Raw genomic sequence first — 20996 nt, forward strand, 5'->3', positions numbered from 1 at the left:
GTTTGTGCGGTCAAACCTTGTTCGAGGCTGAGTCAGCAAAGTTTTTCCCCAGGCCCGCCACCCGTCTCCAGGTCTCAATCGTAATGGTCTTGGAGATTTTGTGAGATGCAGTGCAACGGCCGGCTTGTCCGGAATATCTAGTCTTGGGCTCGGAGGAATTGGACGAAGTACGCAGTACAACAGGTTGACAATGGTGGTGTCTCCAATGTCTTGTAAATTTTGTTGGTATCTTACAACTACACGAGAATGGACATGATATCAGTTCAAGAAGCCAAGATATGACCTGATAGTAGATCAGTAAAATGTACTTATCAGTATACTTCTCAGTATCATAGTCATGGCATCACATCGAAGTATTAAAGTGGCAACGTTATGATGCCTCGGCACCTTCTCAAGCCAAGCCTTGGAATTCCCAACAAACTAAAGCCCGGGCGATCGAGATCAGCGGCGATTGCCCTTGTTGAGAATTTTGTCACTGTTATCAGTGGATCCACTCAACCTCCAACTACTTCCTTTTCTTTTTTTTGGACTTCCTATCTTTATTCTTTCTCAAGTAGAACTTCCTCCTGTTCTCTTCTCTAACTGTATTTTTTTTATACCTCTTCCTGAGTTGAACGCGTCGAATAGATTCCGCGTGGCTCATTCATCATGCACGACATCAATGTGCCCACCCAATTTGGCGAAGGGACCATTCGCCTCGGCTTCCCTCCAGCTTCTCTCCTTGCCTTCCCTCCTCATGAGCTCCCAGTGACCATTCCCGCCCCTCATACCGATTCTCCAACATGGGATCACCCCTGGAACATCCCCAATGACCTCTACACAAAGGTGCTGGATGTCCGCGTACCCATCACAATCGCCACCGTCTATGCGATCACCGTCATCCTGATGAATCGCATCAACAAGAGCCGTGGATACAAGCCATATGCCTTCAGCACCACCGGCTGGTTCAAGGCCTTCGTTATCTTCCACAATGTTTTCCTGGCCGTATACTCCGCATGGACTTTCGTTGGCATGTTCTTGGCTTTCCGCGCCTCTTTCCCCGACAGTGATGATCCTCACGGTGCAATTGGAGTTATTGACTCCCTTTGCAAGCCCATGGGACCCCGCGGTTACGGCAATGCTGCTACCTACAGCCCGATCACGAACCAGTGGTCGATTCCCAACTCCTCCTTCCACTTGACCAACGGCATGCCAGACCCCACCGATGTCGGCCGTCTTTGGAACAATGGCCTGGCTTACTTCGGCTGGTTCTTCTACTTGTCCAAGTTCTACGAGGTTATCGACACTGTCATCATTCTCGCCAAGGGTAAGAAGAGCTCCACTCTGCAGACATACCACCACTCTGGAGCTATGATGTGTATGTGGGCTGGTATTCGCTACATGGCTGCTCCTATCTGGATCTTCTGCTTGGTTAACTCGGCCATTCACGCTCTGATGGTAAGCTGGACAATTTCTTCCCACCCATATCATTGTACTAACTCATCCCTCTCTAGTATACTTACTACACTCTCACTGCTCTCCGCATTCGTGTCCCCAACGCCATCAAGCGTACCTTGACCAGCATGCAAATCACCCAGTTCATCTTCGGAACCAATATGGCCGCTGCCTACCTGTTCGTTCAATACACTATCCCATACCCGTCCGGCAGCGCTGCTTTGCAGCAGATCACCAAGGCCGCTTCCCTTGCTGCCACTGCCACTGCCGAGATTGGTTCCATTTCCTGGTTGAAGAAGCTGGCTTTCCGGGCTGCGGGCGCTGAGGGCATCGCCGAGAACGTCGGCACTTCATTCACTGCCGCCCCCGTCCAAGAGTCTGGCTACTCACAGCAGATGGTGACCTGCATGGACACTACCGGACAGGCCTTCGCCGTCTGGCTGAATGTTTCCTACCTCTTGCCCCTCACCTACCTCTTCGCCCGCTTCTTCGTTCGCTCTTACCTCAACCGCAAAGACCCTGGAGTGAAGCAGCCCACCCATATGGAGGCCGCTGAGAAGGCCGGCATGGACGCGCTGAAGGGTCTGAGCCGTGAGATTCGCAAAGCTGCCATCGAGGGTGAGAACAGCGAAGTGACCACTGACGACGAGGTCATCAAGGCCCAGGTCCAGAAGATCGCGGAGAAGATCTCTCCTGAGTCGCAGATCCGCACTCGCTCGGATGCTAAGGCCAAGACTGCCTCAGCTTCCAGCCGATCGGAGTCTGAGGAGGGCTTCGCCAAGGTCCCCGCAAAGAAGGGCGCCAAGAAGACCAAGGCCGACAAGGAGTCCCGCTCCGGCAGCCCGAACACCAAGGGCGAGAATCCCTTCGGCGTGTTGGATAACAATGCTTGATACCAGATGACAGCATAGTTTTATACCGCATGACTCTGGAGTTTTGGGGGTTTAAAAAGAGAATTATTGACGATTCGACGCTCAGCTGTGAAAATTGATGGCTTTGATTTTGTGTCTTCATCCCGACACGCCGTTCAGGTCTTCCCTACAAGTTGGTGACTGCCACACTTGTTGATGGCACGCCCGGTATCTCCGGAGCATCAGCCTGTAGGGCTGCCTTCTCTCTCATGACCTATGGTCTCATAGACAGACTAGGATGGGTTGTCCGTATGTGGAGGACGGCTCTTTCTGGATTTTGCTTTTACAGCGACTTGCTCTGAGTGTTTTCTCGGCTTTCTGCTGGGCAAATTTTGCTTTTGTATATCTTTATCACCCCTTGGGGAATGAGAAGCCTAGAATTGTGTATTATAGCTGAAAAGTCCAAATGTGACCGTTCTTCCATTCTTACTCCCACTTCCCCACACGATCCACCTCGGGCTACGCCCGGAGTAACCTCGTTCTCGCGATGTGAATGGAGGAAAATCATCCACCGCACACCGGAGATTCGACAAATGTAGCCAGCAATTGGGCCAGGCCTCCCTTGGAGCTTTGCCAACTCCTCGATTGACATACCGATCGGCAATTAGGCAAAATAGCGACGTAAAACCCCCTGATTATAAGCCAGTTATAGGTACGCCGATGCTTCAGAGCGCCTGCACCGTTCAAGGACGGTCCACGGCCCAAGATGCCGCGCATCCTCAACTGCCTGCTCGTGCTCCTAGCCTGCCTCGGAGCCTCCACCCAAGCAGACACCCAATCCACCACACAATGGCCACTACAAGATAACGGCCTAAACACCGTCGTCCAATGGGACCACTACAGCTTCCAAATAAACAACCAACGCATCTTCATCTTCTCCGGCGAATTCCACTACTGGCGCATCCCCGTCCCAGGCCTGTGGCGCGACATCCTCGAGAAAATCAAAGCAGCCGGCTTCACAGCCTTCGCCTTCTACTCCAACTGGGCCTACCACGCCCCCAACAACGAAACAGTAGACTTCAAAACAGGCGCCCACGACATCACCCCCATCTTCGATCTCGCCAAGGAACTCGGCCTGTACATCATCGTCCGGCCCGGCCCGTACGTCAACGCCGAAGCCAATGCCGGCGGGTTCCCGTTGTGGCTTACGACCGGCGAGTATGGCTCGCTGCGCAATAATGATACCCGGTATACAAAGGCTTGGACGCCTTATTTTACGGAAATGACGCAGATCACGAGTCGCTATCAGGTTACGGATGGGCATAACTCGATTTGTTATCAGATTGAGAATGAGTATGGGAATCAGTGGGTTGGGGATGCGAAGCTGCGGATGCCGAATGATACTGCTATTGCGTACATGGAGCTTTTGGAGGCTAATGCGAGGAAGAATGGGATTACGGTGCCGCTTACTGCGAATGATCCGAATTTGAATTCTCATTCGTGGGGAAAGGATTGGTCGGATGAGGGGGAAATGTTGATGTTGCTGGGGTGGATTCGTATCCGTCGGTATGTATTGACTCTCGATAATTCAAAGCTACGATGAAGAGACGGATTGGGCATTTAACCACTGAGACTAATACTCATTCTCAGTGCTGGACCTGCGATATCAGCCAGTGCACCTCTACCAACGGCGCATATGTCCCCTTCCAGGTCATCGACTACTCCGACTACTTCCAAGCATCCCAGCCCAACATGCCTGGCTTCATGCCCGAGTTCCAGGGCGGCTCCTACAACCCCTGGGGCGGACCGGAAGGCGGCTGTCCGGACGACATCGGCGACGACTTTGCCAACCTCTTCTACAGATGGAACATCGGACAGCGCGTAACAGCTATGTCGCTGTACATGATGTTCGGCGGCCAGAACCCCGGCGCCATGGCTGCGCCGGTTACGGCGACGAGTTACGATTACTCGGCGCCCATCTCGGAGGACCGGTCTCTCTGGTCGAAGTACCATGAGACAAAGTTGCTGGCTTTGTTCACCCGTTCTGCGAGGGATCTGACTATGACGGAGTTGGTGGGCAACGGGACGCAGTATACGGATAATCGGGCTGTGAGGGCATACGAACTTCGGAATCCTGAGACGAATGGCGCCTTCTATGCAACGTTTCATAGCAATACTTCTCTCGCTACGAACGAGCCGTTCCATTTGAAGGTTAATACTTCGGTGGGGGCGTTGACGGTTCCGAAATATGCTAGCTCTATTCAGTTGAATGGGCATCAGTCGAAGATTCTCGTTACCGACTTCAAGTTTGGCTCGAAGACGCTGCTGTATTCTACAGCTGAGGTTCTAACATACGCTGTCTTCGATAAGAAGCCTACACTGGTCCTCTGGGTTCCGACTGGCGAGTCGGGCGAGTTCTCTATCAAGGGAGCTAAGAGAGGTTCAATCAAGAAGTGCGAAGGATGTTCGCAGGTCAAGTTTAGCAAGGAGCATGGCGGTCTGACAACCTCGTTCACGCAGCACGGTGGTAAAACTGTCCTTGAGTATGACGATGGTGTAAGGGTAATCGTTCTTGATAGAACGACAGCGTATGAATTCTGGGCCCCTGCACTTACAAACGATCCATTTGTACCGGAGGACGAGAGCGGTATGTTTCCTTCTTATATGCACTTGTTGCCCAGTGACTAATTATATCCGCAGTTTTGGTCCAGGGTCCATATCTCGTCCGCAGCGCCAAACTATCAGGCTCCAAGCTCGCCATCACTGGTGACGTTGTCAATGCAACAACACTAGAGATCTTCGCACCAAAGGCAGTCAAATCCGTCACATGGAACGGAAAGAAGGTCCATACCCATATGACCGACTACGGCAGTCTCATGGGCTCGCTCAGTGCCCCAAAATCCATCCAGCTGCCAGCTTTGACTACATGGAAATCCAAAGATAGTCTACCAGAGCGGTTCCAATCTTACGATGACTCCGGTGCGGCGTGGGTTGGTAAGTTCATTCATCCACAGTTACCTCCGAACATACGAAGCTGATTCCAATCCACCACAGACGCAAACCACATGACAACCCTCAACCCTAGAACCCCAACCACACTCCCCGTCCTCTACGCCGACGAATACGGTTTCCACAACGGCGTCCGTTTATGGCGCGGATACTTCAACGGAACAGCAACAGGAGCCTTCATCAACGTCCAAGGCGGATCAGCCTTGTAAGTTCCCCCTCATTCTCACCACCGCCCACCCCTGTACCTAAAACCCACATACTAACCAACCCATCCCACAGCGGCTGGTCCGCCTGGCTAAACGGCAACTTCCTCGCCTCCCAGCTAGGCGACCCGCTAACCTCCCAATCAAACCTAACCCTATCCTTCTCAAACACAACCCTCTCCACAACAACCCCAAACACCCTCCTAATCCTGCACGACGACACAGGCCACGACGAAACAACCGGCGCCCTCAACCCACGCGGCATCCTAGACGCCGTCCTGCACAACTCAAGCTTCACCCACTGGCGTCTAGCCGGCACAGCAGGCGGAAACTCAAACCTCGATCCCGTTCGCGGCGCCTACAACGAAGACGGTCTATACGCCGAGCGTCTCGGATGGCATCTCCCCGGCTTCGATGATACAGACTGGCACCAGGAACAACAACCTGTTGACAGCTCCGTGCTTAGTTTCACAGGAGCCACGGTTCGCTTCTTTAGAACTACTGTCCCGTTGGATCTGCCGAGGGGAATGGATATTTCTATTTCGTTTGTTTTATCGACGCCGAGGGACTCGACGAAACATTATCGAGCGCAGTTGTTTGTTAATGGGTATCAGTATGGAAGGTATAATCCGCATGTGGGGAATCAGGTTGTGTTCCCGGTTCCTGTGGGGATTTTGGATTATAAGGGGGTTAATACGCTTGGTCTGGCGGTTTGGGCGCAGAGTGAGGAGGGGGCTAGTGTGGGGGTTGAGTGGAGGGTTAATTATGTTGCGGAGAGTTCTTTGGATGTTGTTGGGATGGAGACGGGGGGGTTGAGGCCGGGCTGGGAGGAGGGGAGGTTGAGGTTTGCTTGATCATGTTGGTATTTACTTGGCAGGCGGAGTATCATCCGAGTATCATAGTATGAGCAGAGATTGGATTAAAATGTGTTGGTTAGTGCTCAGCTGAGCCTCTTATGTTGGCAGTTGTGGGTGTCTAGGTCATGTTGTTGCTGTTGTGATAAAATACACGTGGTTAGCATAGCCCTATATCAAGGTCACCTCCGACTCCTAGTCAATTGTAAGCTGATTCACATAGATGTTCCTACCGTATCTTCCAGGAATAATGTAGTTAGCATACTCGCCATTGAGACGAGTCATGTAGTACACTACATACTACGTCCAAGACGTTCACCCAACTACTAACCCCCCTGTCCTACATCATCAGATGAAAGGTAATGCATAGAACAGCTCCATTAGTGCGCAAAAGACGAGAACCGCCCGTACAGTTACAGCAAGGAGATACATACAAAGAAATACAAAATGAGATACCATGCGAAAAGACTCAGACATTGTATTCGGCGCTGAGTGATAAGATATGAGAAAGCCTGAAGATGATCACGAACAATGTGCTAGAATAACAAGACAAAAGAGGGAAAAGAGATAAGAATGAAAGAACAGTCCAGTAACCCACGCTCCCAGTACTCGATGACAATGATTCAGATGCACAATGCAGAAAAGAGAGGAACGAATTGAAACGGCAAGAAAGAAGTTGTGAACGCGACCGTTACACCGATTAGATGGTAGGGGACATTCGTTAGATTGACGCCGATGACAGATCCTCGAGGGCGGAGGAGAATATCCCGGCTCTTTGCTGGGCCGAGGTAAGTAGGCTCCATCTAAAGACCGTACTTTTCGATATTACCCGCTCCATTTTTTTGGGTTGGCGGAATGTCCGCCGGAAGCACATTTTTATTGATTAAATCACCATGGGAAGAGGATGTATCGATCCATAGAATCAATTAAGATCCACCAGGACAATGAAGTCTCCCAGGCGATGAAGAAATCCAACACCCTATTTCGCCGGTTTGATGCATGTCAAGACAAGAATGCAGGCTGGTTGGATTGAACACTGGCTAACGGTGACCAGGATCAGCTAACTGAACGCTGCGAAGAATCCAGTTCAAAGCTCAAATGAAGTGTGTGTAAATCTTGGAGTTCTCATGGACTTCCATCTCCTGTTAAAGTTGTTAGTACATCCACAAAAGCAGTTCGTAACAACGACAGTACTCACCATTTTGAAATTGTTGATCTCCTCCCGGATTTGCTGCGCAAGGAGGGGAGTAAGACGATTGCAGGTTGCAATCTCTCCACGTCGATCATACTCGCCGCTAGGCCAAGTTTCGTGGAACTGAATGCGAGGGCTGAAGACGATATTTCTACCACCAGCTGACGGGCTAATTGGCGCACTCTTCGCCTCCGAGGGGAACCGCCCTGCGTTCGAAAGGAAATAGTCCTCGCCGGCAATCTTCACCGAATCACTCTGCTGAGCCGGGGATCGTCCAGACTCGTCAGGTGTAGGAGGAGCACTGGAGTGAGGTGAGTCGCCACCGGCCAGTGCATTTGGAGGCGAGACACCAAAGTCCGAATGGGTTTCTAAAAGGGTAGATTAGCATGATGTGCAGCCACATTGTGAGATTAAGATACGCACTCTTGAGGATGCCCTTCCGAACGGCAGCCAGAATCTCTGCCCGTTCTCGGTCTCCCCCCACGATGCTCTTACGCGATTGTGGGGACTCTGTGGCAGCCCTTTCCCGGAAGGAAGCAACCTCCGAAGCATTGCCCTCGATCTTAGGGAAGACAGTACCTCCACGGGCCAGATCTGAGGGTTCAGGATTGACTTTGACGCTATCTCGTTCAGCCTCAACATTTACCACGGTGATTTGCGGAGGCGAAGCGTCGTTGTTGGCACCCTCAATAGAATTGATGCTGGCAACTGATTTAGGACGGAACATGCCAACCAATGAACGGGTGGAGCGCTTCATGCCCTTGCCCATCTTGCGGAGCATCATCGACGCAGAAGAAGCGGTCGAGGACACAGACAGGTTGTCAGTGGATCCGGTGAAGAAGTGGCCTTGATTAGAGTAAATGTTTTCACCCAGCCCACTCAGTTCCTGCTGTTCCGCAATGGCAGCTTGTTCTGGCCCCAGTTGTTCCCTCAATGCAGCACGGCGCGCGTGTTCCGCCGCAATGGCTTCCCGCTTAGCAGCATTGCTCTGTGCAGATGTCTTCAGAAGCTCGGAGGCGCTGCCGAAGGAGAAAGCTCGCCTTAGGCGCGACTTCCCGGGACGCTGCGATTCATTTTTCAGATCCGTCAGACGCTTGGCCGCGGGGGAGTCCAATGGAGACGGTTTTGGCTGGTTTCGAGTTTCGGGTTGAGGTTTGGTTTCGGGGGTTTCGGGTTGTGTCGCAGGTTGTGACAACGGCGAAGGCTTGGTCGTGCGCTTTTCTTCTGACTTGCCAGTTTTGCTAGTTATGGAGCTCGAGTCCGGCAGGGTCCCTTCTCGTGCCTGAGAAAAAGATATGGTTAGCTTGATGTTATTTCCCCGGGTCGGTGTGAATGGTCATACCGATGAAGCTGAAGAGTGTGTGGAGTGGACGCTCCCGACGCTGTCCCGCTGGGAGTGGGCAGAGACAGGCCTTTGGTTGGCATCAAATGTGATAAAATCGTAGGATCCTGACTGAGCAGGAGACGGGGTAGGGAGATCCAGTTGTAGGCTAGGATACGCCGAGGTATCCATGTTACCCAGGCTACGTCGTCGATACCGCTCAGGCTGGGCCCTCTCCACATGGGATGAATCATCCACACTTGCAACTCGGTTATGGGCATTCGGTCGTACTGGTCGTGGGGCACCCAAATCATCAACAATAACCGTCGGAATAGTAGCTGGAGCCGCAGCGGATGAGGGAGCAGCAGTGGCTTCCGCTCTTTGGGTGGTACGGCGGTACCGGTTTGGGGAGGGTTTTGGGGAGTTCATGGTGGAGGGAGATGGAAGGTTGGCTGTAGATAGGGGACGAATAGGTTGGTCGCTGCGTGGTTGCCGTGAAGGAAGTGCGCTGTCGTCCTTGGAAACATAGGGACGGGGTAAGGAGTTTGATGAGGAATTGGATACAGAACCAGCTGCAAGATGGGGGGATCGTGGACCAGCGCTGGTGTAGGTTTGGTGAGGGGTGCTTGGCGCTGAGAGTGTGCGATTCTCAGGACGTAGATGTGGTGTCCAAGACTGCCGATTAACGTTCGCAGAATGGCCTACGTTCGGATTGTAGGCGTATGGAGCCACAACCTGGTGACCTGCTCGATAGCTCCCAGAATTGCCAGCATTGAATGATCCCCAAGACATAGTCTGAAAGCGAGAGCCGTTTTGTGATGGAGAAGAGAAGGTGCCTGATGAGGATGAAGGACGTGTCTGAAGTACGGGAACCGAGCCACTCTGTTGCGGAATTGTTTGGACCAACGCAGCCATATTGTACTCCGCGGCGACTTGTCGAAAGGAAGAAAATCACGAGATTTTCAGGGTCGTGATCTAAAGAAGCTTAGAGAAAAAACGATATGAGACGAGCCCGAGGTGTTCGCGTCAAATAGGGATCCGAGGAACGAAACCGAATGCTATGACCAAGGAGCTGTCAGCCGTCAAAATCAAGACTCTTCACGTCAATGCAGTATGGAAGGTGGAGTAGTGTGCAGAGGAAAGGGGCATGCTAAGGTAGGTGCGTTGCTTTTTTCTTTGCGCTTTTCCTTGCACGTTGGGGGGATTGATAAGGAACCGCGTCAGCTAGGGGGTTGGTAATACCTGTTCTAAGTAACGTGGACATAGGCTATAGTGGTACAACGATTGAAAGAAAAGGACGCTCGATGCCAGAAGAATGGAAACTCGACACCAGGCGAGTTGGTAGAAACGAAAGGAGGTAAGACGAAAGAAGGGAGAGATCTCCAGGATGATGCCTCTAGAATAGGAGAGCCATGTACAAGAAAAGAGAGAGGAGAGAGAGAGTGAGAGAGTGAGAGCAGAAATAAGAGGCCCGGAACCTTCAAATGATAACACACAGAATGTGTTCACTGAAGGAGTGGAGGGAGAGAAGAAGGGGGAGGTGGAAAAGGGAAAATAGGAGGGGTTTCCGGAGAAGATCACGATTGACTTGACACGCTTTAAAACGGGGTATATTAGGGGATACCGAGCTACCAGCGATAATCACCGTTTAGAAATTGAGCATTTCGTACATTTCAAAGAGAAGTGAAAATTATTTCTTGATTCTCTCCTGAGAAACCCGACAATAATTATGCTTATGCGTCTTTCTGCATGGAACATGATACAAAATGTTTTGGCTTCACTTTGCCAGTATCTTCACTCCACATTGTACGGAAACACTCTTATGGCCTATGGTGTTGAACTGGAACCCATATTCACTTAGTTATCACATCCACTCATCTTACTACCTTCTTTCTCTTTCTATCTGGAATCCTAATCCCTTCCACCTCCTGAGGCCGTTCATGAAAGGGGCCCGACCATATACCAAATTTACGTGCCAATCATACACTGCGGGTCTTCCCCTTAATGCTCCATCTTGATATTCTTAGACATCTCCATAGCCACTCATCATTGACCGTTCCATCCGGTTATCAAATTTCTGCAACCTGCAACGTACGATGTACGTTCATCTCGATGTATATGCCACATCGTGAGGTTAACTACAAAGCTACAACCGGTGCAGTACATTATACATTGTGCACATTATGCCTCCTTCAATACTGCACTAGTATGGCACCTGTAACTGTCACCCGGTTCCTTGCCTCCACAAGAATGCTCCTGTCAAACTGGAATTCGACGCAAGACAACATTCTGCAGAGAACGTGGGCGAAGGAATTAGCGACCCAGAGCACATACGCAGTACATCGAAGCTGGGATCCGATCTGCCACTGTGTCCCGCGATTTACGACTGGGGGCACGGTCACTAAGGTAACTAAGTGCGACGCTATTCCTCGATGGGCTTTTCTCCACAAGTCCACAGATGCTCGGCGAAACAGCTCTGGCTAGAAAGTACCGTACGCACTACGCAGTAAGATCTTGTATACTGGCCATACTCTGGACTTAATGCTGAGTATGTATGTCATTCTGTCTTGCTCGCCAAGGACTCGGAATTTGAACATACCAATACTATGAAGCCCTAATCTGATGAATATGGTCGGGGAAAAATTACCCGCTTCTACGGTCGAAACGACATAAATTCCGAAGTTTGGGGAGAGGCCGAGATGGTTCCATGGTTATGTCTTCTGCCAATCCACCCGATCAACCTAATCTATTGTCATGATGTCGCTTATTCCTATTATCTTATCCATTGTCTATGTCTTATATCCATACCGCTTTGGTTTGATGCGCCGTTCAATGTCACACTGATGAGGCTGAATCTTCTAGTTCTGCTAGACTGCTGTACTATCATAACCATATATTGTAGTGTGGTCCTGTCTTGTGCTATTCTGACACCGAGTCCGAACTGGGAAATTTGGAACCTAGCGGGAGTTAATTTGAGTTCAGCCGTCTACATCGAAATCGGGCTTACCTCGTCTGTCTCTCTTTTCGACAACCCGTATGGATGCCTACACATAACACACAATATATATTGGAGAGTGTGCCGACCATGCTTGGAAATGGCTACCCAGCGATATCCCTCAGCTTCTTCACATGTGCAATCAACCCAGTTTGACGGTTTAGTTCAAGCCGACAACTGCAGTGGTGCCTAGGGTTGTACCGCAAGTCATCGGCCGTGGCGCCACTCTAGGGCTGAACCTATCCCTCAACTTTTCTAAGCTCTCCACACTGTCGGTTCCTTTGTGCCGGATATCCGTGTTCCTCCTTGAAGGTTCATGTGCTGATGTTTGCTTTCAAGGTCGCCCGAGTGTGTATCCATCGTTATCTTGTCTTCTATCTGAATCTCCACGCCAGAATTGTCCCGCTTTCCTGCGCCTCCACCCCATTGCTGCAAACCACTCAATCCGTCGATCCACCGCAAAGACCGGAGACCAAAGTTCCCGCGTGATCGACACGCGCCAAACCCATTCAGCACGAGGGTGTTTCGGAAATCCTGGAGGCTTGGCTTTCGCCAAATGCCAATCAGCGACTTTGGCAAATCCTTTAACATTTCAGACTACATATTGAAAACGTTAAAGTCACAGGTGCGCTGGATACTTTAGGTCTCCGCCATGTGGAAACCTCGTCTCAGAGACAGTGCGGCGACTCCTTCTCTAAATGGGTTGGCACCGAGCTTTCCCGGGGTTAGCGTGCATTTTAGATTGCGCCTTGAGGGGAGGGGTTGCGTCTGATACCGCAAGCCGTCGACAATTAAGCATCCTGCCACCCCCTGTTCTGTTTACCTCGGAGATATGTGCGCTGAAACTATCGTTTTATCCAACGGTGCAACGCTCAATACTACCATTTGGTATGCACGGCGTTCGGTGGCTGATCAGGGACAGCAGTTTTGCTATAGGCCAAGACCACCCACCACTCACAAGAAGTTTACAGAAATTCGTGGAGAAGACAAGGATTCTTCTTCACTCATGGAGGTGCTTATTCTTCCTCTTCAATGAGCACTGGTTGTTTGTATGAGGCAGATTTGGAGTATACGTACACTATGGAGTCAATCACCTCTAGGACATCGCAAATCCCGAATGCATGCTATGGTCTGCTGTTTGATAGGTCGATAACCATTCCAAGGACAACGCTAGCTGCTCATTCGTGCGGAATAGGTAGTTCATGCAATGTGTCAATGCATACTCCGTACTAATGGAATTGCCAATCTACATTAGTACTAACCACTATGCTAATCATCAGCACTAATGTCTCCACTGCCAAGATAACGTCCCAGAGAATTCCGTGCTTGCGCCAGTACTTGCGTGGACATGACACTAAAATCTTAGTATGTCGACGTGCATCCGGGGAAGCATGGCTGATGTGGAGAAGATTGGCTATCATCGTTATGACGTTCCGGGCTGTACTACTGTATTTATGGGCTTGTTTAGCGTTATCTTGCCCGGATCACGTTTCACATGGTGACTAGTGGGTTCAACTTTCATAACTTTGTGAACGTAGGGGTATAACTTCTATTTTTGATGTCCTCGGGGGCATAGATCCTATCTCATAAACATTTCACCCAGATCATATACTTCCAGGGTTGATCTTGAATCAGTAGTCCTGGTCTTCTTCTGAAGCATCCATATCATCATCTTCATCGAGACCCTCAAAGACCATGAACTTCTCATTCTTGGCGTCGGTATCATCAGGAACAACGTTGCCGTCTTGAACCTCGCAATCCTTCAGCACGGATTCGCGACCGATCTTGCTGCGACGTCCAACGATGGTACCTGTCAATTGACAACGTTCTCCGACAACAGCGCCATCCATAATCAAACAGCGAGTCAAACGGGCACCACTGGCGATGTAGCAGTTGGAACCAATAACGGTCTCTTTGATCACACATTTCTCCTCGATCGTCGAATTGCTATCAACCAGGCAGTCGCCCCTCGTGACGGTACAACGCTGCGCAATGGTAGCTGTGTTGGCCACTTTGTGGGCGTGGGCGAATGCCGATGAAGCGCTTTTGCCAACCTCCTCAACGGACTCCAGCTTAGCAAGACGCAGTGAAGTGGAAAGAAGAACAGCAGATGAGTCAACACGCCTAACGAAAGGCGTCTGGTCTTTCTGAATGTAAGCGAGCATTGGCGGTAGGGTTGACATCGGGCTTTTGGCGCTCGGAGAGCTTGGCGCTGTGACACGCGACGCAAGTTGGGGCTCTGATGCCGCTGTGTTGAATTTGGCCGGGGTGGCTTTGGTGGTGCTCATGCTTTGCAGATCAATCTCGTCCTCCAGCGATTCATCGTCGGGATATTCACCATCATGAGACTCGCTATCACCGAGAGTGTCGCTGTGACTTGGGCGCCGGCTCTTCTTCTGGAAGATCTTGCTAATCTGCAGCTTGTCGCTAAGGCCGCGTTGCCACTCTGACTTGGCCCACCATCCGACCAGGTCCTCGCTGACCGACTGGAAATTCTCGTTCAGACGAGCCATATCCTTGACCCAGTGGGGAAGAAGGTAGATGTGCGCATCACGGTAGGTCGTCAGAAGTTTTACCTGCGCATGCGCATCCACTAGGGAGTGACGCACAAGGAAGCCCTTGTCAGTCTCCAATTTCTGTTTCAACGTGTCCATAGGCATAGAAAGGACTAATTTGGTGAGCGAGGAGCGGGGCGCCGCATGGGACACGGTGGGAGCTTCATTCAGTTCAAGTGGGGCAACAGCGATGAAATCTGTTGCTTCACCCTTGACACTCTCCTCCCGTCCCTGTGTTTGATAGTACATGCTGAGCCCATTGCGACGATCCTTCTCGCCACAAGACACCATCCATGCCTCAAGTAGTGACTCCCCAGGTAATTCGCAGACGAGATCACAAGGCAAGAGAAGGAAATCAGATTTGATGCAGTTTTGAACCTCCGGAAGACGAAGGAGCTCCGCTGTTCCGGTCGTCATCTCGAGGTCCGTAGGCGCGATAACTGAGGGCAAAGGGAGTGAGGTAAGGTGAGGGTTCTGTCGTAGGGCGGCTTGAATGGGAGCGAGCGAAGACGGAGGGGTGACCAATGTGACATCTAGTATACTCAGTATTCCATCCGATGCGATACAGCAGGGCAGTCAGATTGCCCCGCATGCTATCTTCAAAGTTGAGATGCGCGGACTTACCAGTAATACCCATCCTTTTCGACCAATCGAGGGCATACCAGAGCATCGGACGGTTGGCAACAGGGATAAGACATTTTGGGTATTCCTCAGGGTTAGATGTAAATGTGTTGAGCGATACACCGGGGCCACACTTGCTTGCTTGTGAGCTTTTACTTCAGGCATATGGATAGGATGTATTTGCTCACAAGAATTAGGGCTTGAAGGCCCGTTGGTGGCACAGGTGCCGAATGAGGCATGTTCCGAGCTGGCAATATGTTTGCGAGTCACACCTAGTCGTATGACTTCTCGAGTCTCAAGAAAACCGATAGTTAAGGGTTCAAAGCATCTGAGTCAAAAAAATCATGTTACGTAATCAGCGATCAAATTTGCACGTGACTGACATGCGACCCGCCTCCGGATTTAATTGACGCAAACAGGACAAACATAAGTAAACATCCGCGGCAATCACCAGCCACATGTTTCTGGTATCCGAGGAGAGACCCAGTTGCCTCCTTTCTCTCATTCTCCTTTCCCCAACCTCTCCTCTGGCAAATTGACAGGTGAAATGCGACCTGCGAGTCATTGCGACCGCGATCTATAACCGATAAATGTGCCACCGGTAATTGCACACCTGCGATTCCAATGTCCTTCCCCCAAGATCCTCAGCGTCGCCGCGGCGGAGCCGGTACGGGTTTTAGCTCAACTGGCGGACGAACTGCTTTGGGATACTGGCTTCCTCTGGCCTTGACTGCTGGAATTGCGACCATCAGTATTGCTGCCTGGATTTGGAGTGAACGAAATGACGATGACGATGACGATGACGACCACCCCCACGGAGACGGCCCCTACCCGCCCCCTGGAAGTGACTACCCCCCTCCCTCCTATGCTACCGGAGATTATGTCCGAAGCACAGGCGCCGACCCTCTGCAGGGCGATGCTTCCTATGATCATGGCATGATGGCTCGCATGCAGGGTGCTTTGCGCCGCACGCCTAGCCCTCAACAGATATTCGACGGCGCTAGCAAGAGGGTCGTGGCTGGTGTCACTGCTGCAGGAGCTTTCGTTGGTGGAGCTCTTACCTCTATCCGTGAAGATAACAAAGGCGAAGGTGACTTCGAGGATCACTCCAGATGGTCCGAGGAAGCTCAGAACAGAGCTCGAGAGAGAAGCCAGCCAGGCACCATCGAACCGACTATGAGCGGTGCTTTGCCAGCTCGTGTCGCAAGCGCGGGTCCATCCTTTGACAAGAAAAGGAAGACCGTTGCAATTGTCGTCTCCTCCCTTTTCTCAGCTGACTCCGACGAATTTGCCTCGGAGCACGCAGTAAGACATAGCCCTCCCTCCTTGGCGTCTATCTAGGCCTTTCTGACCAATGATCGCAGTCTATTCTATCCCATCTCCCCGAGCACGTCGATCTGGAGACATCCAAGATCTTTGTCTTGGTGTATGCACCAGACTTGAAACACGCCATCAAGAAAGGCGGCTCTTCGCGGCCCACGCCTTCTATCGCCTCATCTTATTCCAACATTGGCACCGAAGAAGCAACTTCTCCCGGAGAACTGGTCTCTGGTGATTTGACCCCCGTAGAGCCACGTCAGGATGATGAACTAGAGGGCACCACCCCCTCCTTCAGAACCATATACCAACAGGCACAAGCGCTAGTTGAAAAGGAGAGCATGATCATGCCTTTCAGCACCGCTGGTGGCTATGTGCATCTCGTTCGCCATCTTTCCCCAGACTTGGTCTATGTTCAGGAATCTTTGACCGGAGAGCAAGGCGAAGCCGTCCAGCATATCTCTGGTTGGGTCCGACAAGTCATTGTCGTTGTTGGAGACGAGGGCGGCCGTGGCGGACTTATCGACAGCGATGACGAGTCGGCGCTTGGTGAGAAGGGAGAGAAATGGTGGCAGAAGGAGGGCATCACAGGACTCGGCAAGCGGATCGACGTGGTTGACGTTGTCCGTGTCGGAGACGACTGGCGACGCCGAGTGCGTGGTCTGGACTAGTTTCTTCCGGCTGTGACTTCCATGATTTTGATGTTGATATTTGATTTTCGCCTGTCTATACCTGTTGTTTTACCCCTGATGATTGTTTGACCCTATTCCCCTGTTATTTCAAGTCCTTGTTTTTATTTATTGATCCAGTCTGTCCTGGGCCACGTCGAAGCCGGGAAGTACTAAGTCCGAGGGTACCCTCGGTCGTGCCCACAGTGAGACCCATCTAATCATCAAGATGGTCCTAGAACCTCGCTGTGTGCTGGTTCTTTTGTGTTGGAACTGCCACATCTTTGATAGCATTTCTCTAGGCATTCGTATGCTATCTCTAATGCCATCTTTTGCGATGCCTCCAATGGTTCTAATGAGGTCCTGCTTCGTTTTTTACGTATACTTGAGGAATAATTTCTTTCTTTCCGGGCGCAAGCTACGCTGATTCAAGACACTTTCAGTATTTCAGTATTGCCTCACTTGACTCCTACTTTTGGGTCAATAGACCTGTGCAGATACAGTTGACTCAGTTGACTGTTGAGACATCAAGATACAATATCACAGCCAAATAGCCGTATCACTTGACCTATTCCTCACGTATCATCTCGTTGTTTCACCCTCATTGTCTTGATATCGTGCTAGTCCCGATGCAGAATGGTCATGTGACCAACTTCACGTTGGCCCGCGGCTTGGCATCATCAGTTGACCTCGTCTCTCAGCAATACCTCACCTAGTGACTTCTCCAATTCAACCCTTCCCAGTAGCATTATTGGACAGGCGTTCTTCATTCTTTCATTCTTTACTCCGACACGGTTACTCTCCACCTGATTTCCGCATTGCTTCCAGCTGTGCTGGGGACCGGTGCCGCCCTACCTATCCCCACATGTCTCGCGCATCGGCGAACTCATTCATTTCCCAACCCCGGCTTTCCTTCAAGATCATCAAACCGACATACTACTAAGTCGCATTTTTCCTTTACTGGCCGCACTGTGGTCGCGCAACCGGCGCAGACATCATGGCGACCGCAATCTCTAAGCCGACCTCCCATACCCAGAAGATGAAGCGGCCGCCCCCGCCTTTCGGCCAGGCCGCGGTCAACGGGGTAAAAGGTCAACAGTTCTCAACTTCGCCCACATCCACTGCAAAGCGTCTTCCGACAGGTGCCTCCCTCAACGCGAGCTCCAACCTTACAAATGGTGTCGCCAATGTGGCGAATTCCATGGCCAAAGGACCCCTTAATCGGACCCGGAATCAGTCGCAAAGACCCATCGATCAGACCTCGCGCCCTGGCCGGCCAGCCACAAGGACAGCTACTTTGGACCCGGCGCATCGGGTCGGTAAAAGGGCGCCAGAACCCTATGGTAATGAGTCCTGCGACATTCGCAATGGCAACGCGCAACCACTGACATGCTTGACATTATAGTGAAAACCACTTCTTACATTCTCAAGAAATATTCGAAATGCCCTCCATCCCTCATCGTACATCTACACCCTACACATTTCCGTTTTGAGCAACAAGATGGAAGCTTCCCCTACAATTCCGAGATGAAGGTCATTATTGAGCACATTCGCGCCGGCACTGTTCCGCATGATCTGATCGAGGAGCTTCTGCGGGGCGGTGTCCAGTTCTACGAAGGTAACTACTAGCCTGGCCTGATGGGCCATGGTATCATTGCTAACGTCGTCAGGCTGCCTCATCGTCCGTGTCATCGATCACAAATCTGCCTCGGCGCAAGCACGAAAGACGCCCGCTGCCTCGACGAATGCCAATAATACACCATTCTCTTTACACAACTACAACGAGCATATCACACCGTCGGCGTATGTTCCATATCCGAAACAAAACCAACTCACGTCAGCCACCCAAGGCTCCAAGGCCGATACACCACAGATTGCAAATCAACAGTCGGACAGCCAGGCCACTGACGAGCAGAAGAATGGCCAAGTCAGCGACGCAGTTCAGAAGAATGCACCGGTGAAACCTCGGGTGTTCACCACAGTACTTCATCCCACTGCTCGAACGTTGCAGGCAGAGTTGACATTGCTGGTTACCACGCCGGACCCGAGAGCCAACAAAGCACCGGCCCAAACAAACTCATCCGCGCCACCGAATGCCCCCGGAAACCCTCAAGCGGATCGAGAGCATATTCCAAAGAGACAGAAAATGCTGGTTGAACCAGAAAACCTGTTGGAAGTCGAAGCGAAGATGGTACAGGCAATGGCGCCACCCCTCTTCTTAGATCCAGTGCCTAGCTTCGCGGCTGCCCAAGATTTGTTGAAGATGCTGAAAAACCCGTTGCATTCCGACCCGCCTCCATCGCCCAAGCGCCGAAAGAGAACGGTCGCCGAACTTGCGGCGGACGAAGCATTGGCAGCCGAAGAAGAGCGGTTCATGCTCATTATGGACGAGCGTTTGGAGCCGACGGCTTCTGGCACTGGAGGTGCCGCGAAGGCTGCTGCCGTGGATGAGGCAGGTGGTGTAGCACCATTCGAGCCTCGATTCTCCCGTTTCAAGACATTGGAGACGATTCGCATGCAACACGAGGACAAGGCTAAACGTGAGCATGAGATGAAATTGAAGCAGGAGCTTGCCAAGAGGCAGCAGCAGGAGCAGGAAAGAGAACGGCGCCGTGCGATCGAGCAGCGGCAAGCTGAGGAACACGCGAAAGAGGAATCTCGTAGGCAACAGATTGCTGCGCAGCAGGCGCAGGCTCAACTCGCCGCGCAACAGCAGAGTCGCCATGTCATGGCTCAGCCCAACGGCGTGGGCCACGGCCAACAGTCTTCGCCTGTTGTGCGCAACCAGACCCCGCACAATATGTCCTCACCACTTGTTGGTAACACTATGCCGACACAGGCGGTTCCGATGACCATGAGTGCATCTGGTTCTGGAAGCCCGCCGCGACCTCCTTCGTCTTTGCAGCATGCTCACCCGAACGTGATGAGCCACCCGATGGGCCCCTCGAGGAGTCAACAAGGACCAAGCCGACATGGTACACCGCAGATGGCACAGGGTACGCCGGCTATGTCACATGCCACGCCAATCATGCGCAACGTCACGCCTACCCAGCGGATGGGCCATGGCAGTCCGAGCCACTCGATGGGTCAGACCCCAGTGATGAACCAGGGCATGGCCGCCAATCCTCAGATCAACGGGGGCGTCTCTTACACACCTCATCAGCAGATGATAATCCAGCAGCGACAGCAAGCGCTTCTTCAGGCACAACACGGGCATATCCCGCACAACCAGTTCACGCCGCAGCAGCTAGCACAGCTTCAGGCTAACGCGCACGCTCAACAAAATCTTCAGTCTCATCAGCAGCAATTGTTGCAGCAACAGCAGCAACATCAACTCCAGCAGCAACAGCAAAACCTTCACGGTGGAGCCAAAGTTCCTCAACCAGGCCAACAGGGCCACCAAGCATATCAGGCTCAGCTCATGCGCACTCAATTCGCGCAGATGCAGATGATCAAGCAGCAGCAGCAGCAGCAGCAACAACAACAAGGCCAGCAGCAACAGGGCCAGCAGCAAGGTCAGCAGCAGCAAGGCCAGCACCCACAGATGCAGGTCTCGCAGAACCAGCCGCACCAGGGCAATCCACAAATGACAGCGCAACAGCAGCAGATGTTGATGGCGGCCGCTCAGGCGAACGGTGGCCCAGTAGCACCTAACGGACAGCCTATCACGAATCCAGCCCAGAGATACAGTCAGCTCTATCACCAACGACTGCTGCGCATGCGACAGGAGATGGCATCGCGGTGCATGGCTCAGTATGGGCCGCCCGGCCAGTATCCTGCCAACCTTGCAGCACAGTACGGGCCGGGGCTGGAGAAGACCGCGAAAGCGTGGGTTAGCGAGATCATGCGCCGCGAGCGGGATGGGGGCCAGCAGCAGCAACAACAGCGGGCTGCTTTACAAGCTCAGCAGCAGCAAGCTCAGCAAATGCAAGCACAGGGCTCGATGCACAGTATGGGCGGTGGCATGAACAACTAG

General features: G+C 51.9%; 6 protein-coding genes across 6 annotated transcripts; 4 read left to right on the forward strand and 2 right to left on the reverse strand.

Annotated features, from left to right (window-relative positions):
- Nucleotides 1–648: 648 nt before the first annotated feature.
- N7515_007427 (elongation of very long chain fatty acids protein) lies at nucleotides 649–2327 on the forward strand (the record flags this gene model as incomplete). The annotated part of the gene is made up of 2 exons (XM_056668171.1): nucleotides 649–1437; nucleotides 1494–2327. 2 exons carry the CDS (start codon nucleotides 649–651, stop codon nucleotides 2325–2327), a joined length of 1623 nt encoding a protein of 540 aa, XP_056521767.1.
- Nucleotides 2328–3051: 724 nt separating this feature from the next.
- N7515_007428 (glycoside hydrolase family 35 protein) lies at nucleotides 3052–6351 on the forward strand (the record flags this gene model as incomplete). Its single annotated transcript, XM_056668172.1, has 5 exons — nucleotides 3052–3855; nucleotides 3936–4932; nucleotides 4986–5279; nucleotides 5340–5499; nucleotides 5574–6351. The coding sequence occupies 5 exons, from the start codon at nucleotides 3052–3054 to the stop codon at nucleotides 6349–6351; spliced, it is 3033 nt and encodes a 1010-aa protein (XP_056521768.1).
- Nucleotides 6352–7445: 1094 nt separating this feature from the next.
- Nucleotides 7446–9779, reverse strand: N7515_007429 (uncharacterized protein; the record flags this gene model as incomplete). Its single annotated transcript, XM_056668173.1, has 4 exons — nucleotides 7446–7493; nucleotides 7550–7911; nucleotides 7967–8825; nucleotides 8886–9779. 4 exons carry the CDS (start codon nucleotides 9777–9779, stop codon nucleotides 7446–7448), a joined length of 2163 nt encoding a protein of 720 aa, XP_056521769.1.
- A 3711-nt stretch (nucleotides 9780–13490) lies between these two features.
- N7515_007430 (translation initiation factor eIF2B subunit gamma) lies at nucleotides 13491–15274 on the reverse strand (the record flags this gene model as incomplete). Its single annotated transcript, XM_056668174.1, has 3 exons — nucleotides 13491–14947; nucleotides 15039–15168; nucleotides 15224–15274. The coding sequence occupies 3 exons, from the start codon at nucleotides 15272–15274 to the stop codon at nucleotides 13491–13493; spliced, it is 1638 nt and encodes a 545-aa protein (XP_056521770.1).
- Nucleotides 15275–15659: 385 nt separating this feature from the next.
- N7515_007431 (uncharacterized protein) lies at nucleotides 15660–17023 on the forward strand (the record flags this gene model as incomplete). Its single annotated transcript, XM_056668175.1, has 2 exons — nucleotides 15660–16340; nucleotides 16400–17023. 2 exons carry the CDS (start codon nucleotides 15660–15662, stop codon nucleotides 17021–17023), a joined length of 1305 nt encoding a protein of 434 aa, XP_056521771.1.
- A 994-nt stretch (nucleotides 17024–18017) lies between these two features.
- N7515_007432 (uncharacterized protein) lies at nucleotides 18018–20996 on the forward strand (the record flags this gene model as incomplete). Its single annotated transcript, XM_056668176.1, has 3 exons — nucleotides 18018–18363; nucleotides 18426–18638; nucleotides 18691–20996. 3 exons carry the CDS (start codon nucleotides 18018–18020, stop codon nucleotides 20994–20996), a joined length of 2865 nt encoding a protein of 954 aa, XP_056521772.1.

Source organism: Penicillium bovifimosum (genome assembly GCF_028826915.1).
Source record: "Penicillium bovifimosum strain IBT 22155 chromosome Unknown utg000005l_segment0_segment0, whole genome shotgun sequence".
NCBI lineage: Eukaryota > Fungi > Ascomycota > Eurotiomycetes > Eurotiales > Aspergillaceae > Penicillium > Penicillium bovifimosum.